We start from the raw sequence: 13,023 nt of genomic DNA on the forward strand, positions 1-13,023 counted from the left end.
TCATTTGTTTTGAGCAATATAACTATTATATTTCAGTTAATTAATATAATCTTAGTGATTTTTGTAAATTAAGTAGCACTAGCTCTCTTTTTTTCCCCAAAAGTAGCACTAGTTAAGTGTAAAGCTAAGGAATGATATCATTTGGATTCCATGGGATTGGTCCATAATGAACTTTATGCAAGTATAAACAGTGACACTTTCATGTGAAAATTATGAGATTAGGAGTTTTCAAAGTAAATGTGAACTATGCAATCTTTTAAATCAATTAATCAAACTGTTTAACATGTAAATTAAAGCATTTGGATGGTAGTGAAAGAAACAGTTTTAGGATGCTTGAGTATACATGTTGACAGTTTCATGATAGGCTCCAAGATTAGTAGGCGGTGATTGTTGGCTTGAAGAATTGGAATTTCATGTAAACACATTTTCCATGCCTAAAATGAAACCTCAAGCTACTGTGATTACATATAAGCTAAACTAAAGAACATATATACGCAGTGATTACAGTCCCAAGCCACATCATTACAAATATCATCCCAATACAAATGTTAGGAATCCTCTTAAACACACACCACATAGACATAATAAACACACACGAGTTAGCTTTTGAAAATTAAATCCATAAACATCATATTTTCACTTTAGCTTAAAACATAGCCCCATCTCTCATCCGAAGGTCATTTAAATGTCATTAGAACTAGAGTTAGAAAGCACTCCCCTTGCTTCAAGTCTATGCTCTGATTAAAAAAATGTCTAAATAAAGAGAGACATTTAGGTTAGGCAACTTTTGGAGTGTAGGCATCCTAATTATTAAAGACTCTCAAACCTATATATATAGCAGTTCCATATAGCTATTCTAAAGAAATAGCAAACTGAAGTATGTAGCTGTATGACTTTCTAGTAGCTATTGCATATCTTTAATCCACAATGGCAGCATAAACATAAAAGTTATTTTAATTGCTATTGCAACTTCAATCATTTATATCAAACATGGCCGTGGTGTTTAAAAATACATCATCATTATTTTTATTTTTGAATTCCTTGTCATTTTTTTAGAAATAAAGACTAATACATCGATCATAAAACTCAATCTAAAATACAAGCAAAGGAACAAAATAAAAAATTATGAGAACTTTCATCAAAGCACCATTTTTCACAAATAGAGGTAGGACTTTTTTTTTTGGGTCAAACACAAATAAAGGTAGGATTTAAACCCAAAGCAAATTCAGTTGCCAATCACCCATTCAATGTTCACCACCAATAATTTAATTCTACTGACCTAAAAAAAATCTTAGGTCTTGAGTGGATATTAAAAAAATCAAAGTCTTTTGCACACAAAACTTGATTCGTGGCCTTAGCAGTAACTATGCCTGCATCCCTTGCAGCATACCTTGAATCCCTTTGCTGTATTCCTCCCCTATCAATTTGTTCATATAGGATTTTCATCAACTAAAACTGCTAATTCATTGAAAGGCATTACAAGTTCAAATGCTAAGAATGTGATGTGAGCAACGTGAAATAGAGATTAAAAGACTCACAAACTTCAGCCAGGCAGCAAGGCAGAGATTGTCAGCAAGGCAGAGAAGAAACCAAACTTGCTTTTCAGACTTACTTCAAGAACGCTGACCCAGAGAAGAGATCCAGTCGTGTCGCACACAGGGAACTCATTCAGTTCAAGAAGGATGACCCAGAGAAGAGATCCGGTCTCGTCGCACACAGGGAACTATTTCGGTTCAAGAAGCCTGACCCAGAGAAGAGATCTCGTTGCATCGCACACAAGGAACTTGTTCGGTTCAAGAAGCCTAACCTAAAGAATAGAGCTCCTTGCGTCGCACACAGTGAACTCCTTTGGGCAGAGAAGAAACTGAGTATTTCATTTAAAGAAGGGTGTTTCGGTCTTTTCCTGTGACATCAAAATACCACTTAAGGACCCTGGGACTTCATTGACCTTTTAGAATTAGTTGGGACTTAACTGGTATAAAATTAATGTTTTGGGACTTGATTGTCATTTTTCCTTTTGAAAATGTAGCCAGTGTGATAAATTCCCTAAGACATTTTCCAAAAATGAACTGACCCGATCTCAATTCAAATTAACCTGGTCCTGCATTTGTGAGTTGGGATATAGGAAGCTATCATGTCAAAAAAAATCCCGTTAGATTATTTTGTTACTCCAAGGCAAAATTATTCAATTTTAAAAAATATTAAAATGATATTACACATTTAAAAAATGTTAGAATATCAATTATGTTTTTTTTTTTTTGGAAAACGTCTTCACTAACGTTTACTTAACTACAGTATACAAACTTTAAATTTTATGACATCACTCCTCTTTTTTACTTTGAAGGCTTGAGTCACTGATCTTTTTGATGAACCAATGTAACTCGCACACATTGAACAAAAAAAAGGTCACACATGTATCATTATCATTGCGCTTCTCATCTATTTCAATCAATGTCGGCATGATCATACACATTAGCTGTTGTTCAACCAAGCCATTTATAACACTGCCAAGAACTACTAATCTATTTGTCAAATTAAAGGGATCAACTGTGCAAAGTATAGGAGGTAACTTCAAGTATCACTTTATACACCAATTAAATATGCAATCTGGTAGTTAACATTTAAATGGATGGATTTGAATTTAAATTTTAAATTTAAAATATCATATTTTCAAATTTTACATTTAGGGTATACGTGCCTTTTTTAAAGTTGTTCATATTTTTATCTCATATAATTTTGGGTGAATGACAAGGTTATTTTCTCAAAGCTTGTATATAACTATTTAAATAAAAAAAATAAAATTAACATGTATTCATATTTACTTATATATTATCAATTGTAATCTCAAATTTAAAAAATATAGATAATTTTTATCAACATGTTTATAATTATTTAGAAAGTATTTAGTTGAAATTTAAAATTTATATACTGTAAATATGTAATTTTATCTAAATAATTTATATTACATTTGTATTATATGTATGAGAGAGAAAGGAGAGGAAGAATTGTTCGCACAAGGGGTTGGGAGAGGTTGTTGCCATGAATTATAATGAAAGAATTATAGTTAGGTCTCACACTAGGGAATTAGTAAAAATTACAGTTAGGTCTTATACAAGAGAATTAGTTATTGCAAGGTTCATTAATAATTAAACTAAACTACATTAATAATTGATTGTGTTATCAATGCAATTTAGTTCAATTGTTAATAAATCTTATAATAATTAATTTTTTTGTGTGGAACTTTAATATAATTGTTTTAATTACAATAGAAAAGAAGAAGCAGATGGACGGATGATGGTGTGCATAGGGAGAGAGAAAGTAATAGGTGTACTTTTTATCATATGATGTTAATATAGAAATTGGTCTTATAAACACTAAGTTCTTCTATATAAGTCTGACACACAAAAATTTACAATTTGGTGTTTTTCAATCCGAAATTCAATTTGTAGTATTATGGTAAATATCTCTCACAGTGTAGTATCTTGGTAAATAAAAAAAAAATTCATAGTATGATAGTTAATTTTCCTAAAAACATTAAAAGAACACGAGATTTAAAATAACTAAAATTTTAAATGATTATGATGTAAATAAAATTTAAAATTAAAAATAAATTATAACAAGAAATGGATTTTGACCCAAATTCATAAGTCTTTGTGTATCTAAATAAATAATTTAGCTCAAATTTAAATTTAAATTTCTTTTAATCAAAATATATCATTAGTGTCTTTTAATTTATTTTAACTTACCCCACACACACATACCATGAACCGGTGTGAAATGGATGTATAATGTCACTTAGATGCTGTTTGGTTAGACTCAGTCAAATTAAGTAGAAAATATAAATCAAGAATCCACCACGTACACGCCAGTATTTTCAAAGTAAACAAACAATTCTTATTATACTCACGATGACTATTTATTTATATCTGCCCACCTATATTATTGCTTGACATATAAAATATTCGAGTGAACGATGACCTTAATTAATTATATATAATTATTAATCAAGACTTTTGTGATATAAAAAGATCAATGAGTTCCATTGTTGCACCAAATTATTGCACACAGGAGGAAGAGGTTGAGAAATTGAGGCTTTATTATTGAGATGGAAAGCTTTCCATCAAATTCAATGGTGAAAAGAAGCTGTCTTGTGCTTCTTAGGGTTCTAACCTCTGTGTGCTTATTGATAGCTCTCATCATCATTGCTGTAACCAGTCAAACTGTTGGTGGAGCTAAGTTCAAGTTCGACGATGTTCACTCTTTCAGGTAAGTACGATGATATCCAGCATTATATGTATTATCATATTAAATTTATGTATTGTGTATTGATTTGGTTCTTAAAATTTAATTTTCATCAATCAAGTTCTTGAAGTTTCTAAATCATGCAGGATCCTTTTAGTTTGCATGGGAAATAACATTATAAGGGTAGTAACTGTGCCGATGATGAAATTTAAATGATCTTGATTGATAAAGATAAAATTTTAAAGACTAAATTAATAATTGAAGTAAATTTGAGGGATTAAAAAGTTTTATAATCCTTTTTAATTTTTAAATAAAATAACTTTTAGTCATTAAAATTTTTCTTAATTATTAATTTTAGTCTTTAAACTTTAATTTAATAAAATTCAATCCTCCTAATTATTAGATATCTGAGTTATTAAAAATTATAAGAATTAAGTTGTATTGAATTAAAAAACTATAGAGATTGAGTCTTCATGATTTATGAGTTAAAATTTAGAAACGTAATTGATAATTGAAATAAAATTTGAGATCAAAAATTATATTTTCGTGCAACTTTTCTTTTTAGCTAGCTAAGCTGACATTTCAAAAAGGCACCTTTTTTTTCTTGTGCAAAAATCGAGACAAACAGTATGTTTTATATTATTTTTATAATTTAACAGTAATAATTTCTTCACTTTTAGGAGCAAAGATGTAAGTGATATATCTCATATATAGAATTTTTTTTTATTCTCTATTTTTTTTTTTGGTCCGATGGAGGGAAGTGAAAGATTGCCTTCAATTTTTTCTCTTTCTGCTGCGACTTTTCTTCGGTTTTGAGGGAAATTAGCGTGTCAAATTTATGAGATTAATAAAAGGTTTCTTCAGTCAGTCAGTTATTTGAGGGCAACGTTAACAGATATTTTGCTGAAAATTCAAAATCATAAGCTCACTTTTGACTGAAAATTGTGTTTTTTTTTTTAATTTGTACGGAGGCATGATTTTTTTACATATTTTTTATTTTATATATACATGCATGCACAGACAAACATGCATGACCGTGCACGCACACACATTTTTTTATAGATTTTTTAAATAAAATTAATTTTTTAGCTTTTTTTTTTTTGCCAGTATTTAGTTATCTTTTCATTTCATGTACATGAGTCATGTGAGGGTTTTTGTTTTCAGTGTCTTGTTTAGGCACAAGGACAGGTCTAAAATGTTTTTCATAGAATAACTGATGATAAAATACTTTATAATCATGAAAATTCCGTTTAATTATTAAATTTTTTTTCAGGGAAATTATTTTTTTGCCCTTATACAGTTTTTAGGAAATTTAATAAATTTATTTTATTTTATATAGCTAAAAAGGTTAGTAGTGAGTTTTTATAAGTCTAAAAATTATTTTAGTTCCTAACACTTTTCATACATTGCATATGATCTACCTAATTTACATTTACATGATCACTTTTGTTTTTAATTGTCATGAGTTATGCATATTAAAATTTATATAATAAAAATATAACAAGATGAAGCATAAATAATCATATGAATAAATTTAATAATGTATATTAAATATAACTATAAAAATAATTTCGTAGTCGTCTATTTTTTTTTGTTGGACAAATTATTGTAATGTTCTTTGATCTTTGGCTTGGAACATTAACTATTGGGTAACACGTATTAATTAACAATGGGACTACCAATATTAAACAATTTCTAAAAAAATGTGGTCAAAATTCAAAACAAGAACATTTCTCGTTGTTTAGTCAGTCAAAAATATGAATATATTTTCTGATTAAAAAAATAGGAATGATTATCAATCAATTAATTAATTAGCATAATATATATTATATGTGTATTTAAATGCAGATATATGCTGGCGATAATAGTCATTGGGTTTGTGTATACCCTTATGCAAGCCTCAATTTCCATCTTCAGCATTGTCTCAAGAGACTCTCAATTCAAGGGCAATAGTGTCTACATATTTAATTTCTATGCTGACAAGGTATGAATTTAATGATTATTTATTTCTTATCAATTCTAAAAGTCACTGCTTTTTAATTATTTTGTCCAAAATATTAAATCTTAATCAAAATTAATAACAAAAGGTCATGTATTTTTGGCATTTGACCAATGATAATGTCAAACTGAACTGGTTTTTGCCAAAAGTTGTTTTGAAAGTTGACTTTTCTTAGGTTTTTTGTTTTGTTTTGTAAACTAAGTTCGAAAGGTAGGTAATGCTCAAATCTAATTCAATTAAATAGTCTTATAAAAAAAGTTCATTTTCAAAAATCCTTTTAATTTATAAAATTAGAATCCAAACATGTATGAATTCTTCTTTCAATTTGTATGAACTTTGTTCGTGGGGCATGCAAGTTGAAACATTGATAAATAAATATATAATATGATTTAATGAATTCTTCTTTCAATTTGTGTGAACTTTGTTCATATGTAATAGGGGTTGAAACATTGATAAATAAAGGGTTAATGAGTGAATAAAATCTTGAACTATTGCTTGAAAATTACCCTGGGTCCTAAACTATTAAAATATGTAAAATAAATCCTAAATTTTTAAATTTATTGTAAAATAAATCTTAACTGTTAATTTTTTTAACATCGTTACTGTCCACACAGGTACTATAACAATCAAGGTTAAATTCATAGAAAAATAAACCCCGAACAGTGCTTGCATGGATAATAACAGTATTAAAAAATTAACGGTCAAAGTTTATTTTACATAATTTAAGAGTTCAGGGTTCAGGACGATTTTCGAGCAAGAGTTTAGGATCCTATTTGCTCATTAACCCATAAATAAATCTATGATTTGGTTCTTTTTTAGTAGTCAAAAGATGGCATCTTTTTATCCAACTCATAATGAATTAAATAAAAAAATGTGAAACAAAAATAAGAAAAATTACTCTCCAATAACAATCTAAATATAAAAAAATTTCATAAAATTATAAATTAATTTGAAACTCAATATTATTGCTATTTAACTGTCAACTAAGCAACTCTACTAATAATTTACAACTTTAATATTGATAACTTCAAAAAAGGACATGGAAATTCATTGTAATTGTGTGATTTTACAAAATTTTTCATATTAAAATTGCTTGTATGAGAATTTTTTCTATAAAAATATAAAATATTTTTTAATGTGAGGATGATTTGCGGTGGACAGGTAATATCGTACCTGTTAATGTCCGGTGCAGCAGCAGGATTTGGGGCATCCCAGGATGTGCACAGAATATTCGACGACACACTGAATTTGAACCTTGACGACTTTTTTGCCAAAGCAAATGCATCTGCTAGCTTACTTCTTATAGCATTCCTATGTTCTGCTATAGCATCAATTTTCTCTTCCTACGAATTGCCTAGGTAGTATTGTCATTGGCTTTTATGGATTTGAGTCCTTTATTAATGCTTTCAAGGTAACATGTTTCACAAGTACTTTTGGAATAACATCTTGTAAGAGAAAAGTTGATAAAGTTCATGCAAGGTTGCTAGGGGGATAAAGAGTATTAAAAAATAAAGAAAATCATATATTTAAAAATTAAAAAAATAAATTATAAATATATAAGCTTGAAAAATATTTAATTAAAATATTTAAGTTATTTTGACAAAGTATATTATCTTTGAACATACTTAATATAAAAATTTTAATATGATATCAAAGCTGTTTAATCGAGGATAAAAAAATTAGAAAAAAATGAAAGATGAAAAAAATAAGAGATAAAAAAAAAGAGAGAAGAAGAAGCATAAATTGAATAGATAAGATGCCTCTGAGACTTAAAAAAAAAAGTATAACAAGAAGAAGAAAAAAAGAAAAGAAAGATGAAAAAAACAAGAGATAAAAAAAAGAGAGAAGAAAAAGAAAAAAAAATAGATCTGAAACCTCTAAAACTTAATATAAAAATTCTAATAAAGAGAAATAAAGGTAGGGTGAACACTATATATGTATATAAATTTGATATTTTTATATTCATACCAATAATCCATGATTTGATGCTATCTATTCTTGCCTTTAATATATAACCAATTTAAAAAAAAATTGTTTGATGATTTCAAATTATATACTCCATCTATTCCATTTTATAAGATATTTTTTTGATGATTTGTTATCCTAAAATATATTCTTTCCATTTTCAAATATTAAAAAAAATCACATGTGTCCCTTCTTTTTTTTTCTTTTTCTTTTGATATGAGAAAGTTTAGGTGAGTTATATCCTACTTTTTATTTTTATTTACAAGCAAAACTATAAATTTTAAGGAACATTTGTCACATTTTTTAAAATTGTTTCTTATAAAGTCAATGTATATTTTCACAATGCACATTAATTATGGGGAAGATTTAGTCCAAAAATTTTAATTTCAAACATAATTTTTTAATTTCAGACATGTTTAGTATACTTGATCAATTTTCTTGAATTGTGTGAATTTGTTATTTTTTCTTATATTTAAAAACAGAGAAAGTAAACTATTTTGAAAAAAATAAAATTTCATTAATGATGATTATTTTAATATTACCTCTTATTATTTCACTCTTTAAATAAACTTCATTATTGCTATCTTTTATTAATTAATAGTATTTTTGAAAGTTAATAAGAAATTCAGTATTATAAAATATATTTAATAAATTTTATTGGAATGTGTAATTTCATAAAAAATATTTTATAAATTAAGATGAAGGAATTATTTTCTAGTTAATGGGATCGAGATTCTCTCTTGTCCCCTCCCCAATTCTCTAAAACACATTACTACCATACATTTTGTTAGGCTTATGTTTCCAAAGAAAAATACCATCATACCACATGTTTCAATAGAACAGGATTGAACGTAGAAGATAGAATCAAGAGAGAATTCATTTCCCAATACACACTAGATAGTTTAATTGCCACAATCTACGCATATCCATTGCCCTCAGTTTAATTTAAATTTCTTTTATATATAGGTGTCAATGTGTCATGCCCCCACCACCTAAACTTTCTGGATTGTTAGTGTTGGCACACGTGATCATAAAAGTAAGGGGATAAGGCTTCCACTTCTTTATGTGTCTAAGTTGAATTTTCCCACCATACATCTTGCTAGAACAAGTGAAAAGAAAAATGCAAAAAGATCTATTTTAAAGAAGATATTCTTAATAGAACTAACGTCTTCTCATGCACTCGAAATATTATTAATGATCTCAATCAACATTTAATTATCTCTCTATAATGTGTAAGATTAAGAGTCAGATGGTACCCCCAAAGTAAGGTAATATGATTAAATTCGATATTAACGGGTCAATCAACAATAATGGTGATGTTGATTGTGGTGGATTCATTAGAAACAATTGAGAAAATTGGATGAAAGAATTCACGAAATACCTTTGTTATTACCTCAGCACTGTTGCTAAACTTATGAGTATTCTTGAAGACCTAAACATCTGTTGTGATAGAAAATTTACTAATATCAATTTTTATTCTGACTTTTTGGAAGCTCTCATCATGCTCATTCAACGCGAGTTTTTTTAGAATTATTCTTTTGTTAAAACTATCAAAGGAATCAAAAAAACTCACTATGACGAACTGAAGGACCATTTTGATCATGTGCCAAGAAAAGCTTATAAATGTGCTAACTGGTTGTGTATTAAGTTTCTAATGATAATTTAAATGCTAACATTTTTTATATCCCACCTATAAAGTGCAGAAATCTTTTGTACTTTGATATGACATGACTCATTTTCCTTTGTATGATTTTTTTGTGACCTTATCCAACTATTCTCTCTTTGAAACCATCAAAAGAATCAAGGAACTTGTTATGAGGAACTGAATGATCACCTTTAATCATGTGATGAGAGAAGCTAATAACTATGCTAAATGGTTGGCATGTTAAGCTTTTAATTATAATTTAAATGTTAAAATTTTTTATATCCTACCTCTAGAGTGCAAAAATCTTTTATACTCTGACATGAGATGATTCATTTTTTTACCTTACATGATTTTTCCATGAACTTATACTAAAAAAAAGATATGAGTGGTTTAGAAAAGTTTATTATTTTCTAAACCGGTCATCCAACTAGTTTAAAAATCCACTTTTTAGATCAATTGTAATTAAACCGGTTATAAAATTGGTTTAAAGATGCCATAATAGTCTCTGTGTGTTTACTTGTCCTAAAAAGCATGAGTGTGTGTATAAGCCTTTAGTAGTGGCTAATGTCTTGAAACAGATCTCCTATATGGTGGCGACGAGTGCCAGCTCATGTCTGGTAAGAAATCACTCACAGTGGAAGAGCCATTACCAAGCTAATTTAACTTACAAATAAATAATTGTTTAAAAAATAATAATTATACTAGAATTAAAATTATAACAATATGAGTAGGTTAATCATATTTTTTTAAAAAAAATTATAGTAAATATATTAATATAGTTTTTATGTAAATAAACTCTTTATATCTTATTTCAATTATTAAAATCTTACATATCTAATAAGATTTTAAGTTAAAATATTTTTTCTTTAGTTTAAAGGTGCAAAACATAAAAAATAGGAGATGCAAAGTTACAAAATTTACACTTCCTACTTACAATTTTTTTTTTTTTTTTAAAAATGAGAAGTGCATTTGCCCACGTTTAGAATAATGTGGCTCAGCCACTCATGGCATTGGAGCCCCTCCCTCTCATATCAACGAGAATCGTGTCTTCCCTAAAATCACTATTCTTTGACAAAAAAATTTAAAAAGTTCATACATTCCTTATTATAATATGCTTTATTTAAATATATTATTCACTGAAATGCTATCATAAATATGCATTATAATAATATTTTTAAAAGTATTTAAGTGATAATAATGAATGCATCACCATTGAATCAAGTGAATAATCAAATCAATAAATATGATTATGTATGACAACATGTACTGAAAATATATGAAAATGATCTAGTTAAATCCGTCCAAAGGCTTTTTCTTTTTATGGATACAAGTAGAGGTGTTTATAGTTGTATCTATCTCAATTGGCTCATATCTATCTTGATCATGTTGGGATGAGTTTGTCTCAGCCCAAAAAAAATTGAGATAGAACAAAAAAGGGATCAGGATGGGGCAAAACTCCAGATGCACCCATCCTGATATTATATATTATTCTTTTTTTAATAAACAAAGGAGCAGCTCAAATGCTGCTAGAGCAAATACAATCTTGTTCCATGAGATGAGATATCTCTTGCATCTCATCAAATTGATAGAAACCAGGCTATTTTTGTGTGGCATGTCAACCTAAGAAATTAGCCACTCTATTTGCTTATCTATATATGAAAATGACATATGCACTCCATTCTTGTTGCAAAAGCGATTAGATCTCCTTAATAAGATCTCCTGATGAGCACTAATATCTCCGCCATTAATGAGTTCCACTGCTTCTTGAGCATACGAAGCAATCATAATCCAATGTGTGCCACAGTCCTAAGCAAGTTTAATTCCTGTGAGGATAGCCCAAATCTCAACGTTGAGGCTATCAATGAAAGTATGATTGAATGTGAAACCTTGTATAAGCTTGCCACGGTGGTCGCGAATAACACCACCACATCCTCCTTTCAAAGACCATGAGAAAAATGCTCCATCTACATTAATCATGCACCATTCCTCAGGTGGAGCTTCCATTTGCTCACAGTGCTCATCGATTTTCGTCCAAACCAGTTCAACTTCTTACACATTTAGATCACCCAGGCTCTTCATTATCGCCATAGCTTCAACTTGGATACCTTTTTTAAAAGTATTTTTATCTTCAAAGATGCGATTATTCCTCTGCTTCCACAAAAGCCAGCTTGTGATAGTGAAGATTGCACTCCAATCATCATAATTCTCATTCCCTAAATAGCGTAAATTCCACTTAACCTAGTCTTTCAAGCCCAATGAGAAGAAAATAGGGCGTTTTGATGGATTCACCAAAGAGAGCTAGAGGTCATGGGTTGAGGAGCAATCACAAACCACATGAAGTAAGTTTTCACTCTGTACTGAACACCATGAGCAAGTATTATTAGCAGTCATTTTCCTCTTTTGTCTCTCCTCATTAGTCAAAAGTCTGTTGTGAACTATCAACCAGGGGAACGTTTCACATCTTTAAGGGACCTTTAATTTTCAACATTTCTCCTAGGAGATGCTGGTGTCCTTCTTTGTGGGGCACACAATGTCTTATGCATATTTCACAGAGAAGTTACCATTCTTCTCCCATTTCCATTCATTAATGTCCCTGTCTTTTCCAAACCTTCTTCTACCTTATGCTAGACGCCTTTTATCCTAGACCGCACATTCAACCCTGGTCAGTTTGTATCAATAGAAGGTATTTTATCATATCCACACATATATTTAGCGTGAATAACATGAACCCACTAGTCATTAGGCCATTTAACTAGATTCCAACCAAGTTTCATCATGAAAACTTGATTTTGACCTCTCGCTTGCCAGATCCCCAAACCTCCCTATGTCTTTGGCTCACAAACCTGGCCCTAAGCAAGCGGGTGGCTCTTCTTAACATCATCTGTATTATCCCATATGAAATCCCTATTACCTCAATTTAAAGTATTGCACGTACTAATCGGCAGGAAGGATGTTTACATAGGATATGCTGGAATAGCAGACGTGATTGAGGAAGTGAGAGTTACCCTTCTAGCCATAGACAAAGCCGTAACTTTCCAGCTAGAAAATCTTTTCTTTACCTTATTTATTACCTCCCCAGAAGTTCCTCTGTTCACACGCTTGCAATGCAGAGGCACACCTAGGACTGTTCTTGTAAAGGCAAGAAGTGCGCTAATCTCCTCTTATCTACCAT

The 13,023-nt window shown here is 29.4% G+C and overlaps 1 protein-coding gene across 1 annotated transcript; it reads left to right on the forward strand.

Annotated features, from left to right (window-relative positions):
* Nucleotides 1–4,086: 4,086 nt before the first annotated feature.
* On the forward strand, nucleotides 4,087–7,704 carry LOC129307690 (CASP-like protein 4D1). Its single transcript, XM_054948551.1, has 3 exons — nucleotides 4,087–4,266; nucleotides 6,091–6,226; nucleotides 7,403–7,704. The coding sequence occupies exons 1-3, from the start codon at nucleotides 4,106–4,108 to the stop codon at nucleotides 7,601–7,603; spliced, it is 498 nt and encodes a 165-aa protein (XP_054804526.1). The 5' UTR covers nucleotides 4,087–4,105; the 3' UTR covers nucleotides 7,604–7,704.
* Nucleotides 7,705–13,023: the final 5,319 nt, after the last annotated feature.

The sequence above is a fragment of the Prosopis cineraria genome, unplaced genomic scaffold (assembly GCF_029017545.1).
Source record: "Prosopis cineraria cultivar Desert tree isolate PC_DT_omini unplaced genomic scaffold, ASM2901754v1 PC1, whole genome shotgun sequence".
Classification (NCBI taxonomy): Eukaryota; Viridiplantae; Streptophyta; class Magnoliopsida; order Fabales; family Fabaceae; genus Prosopis; species Prosopis cineraria.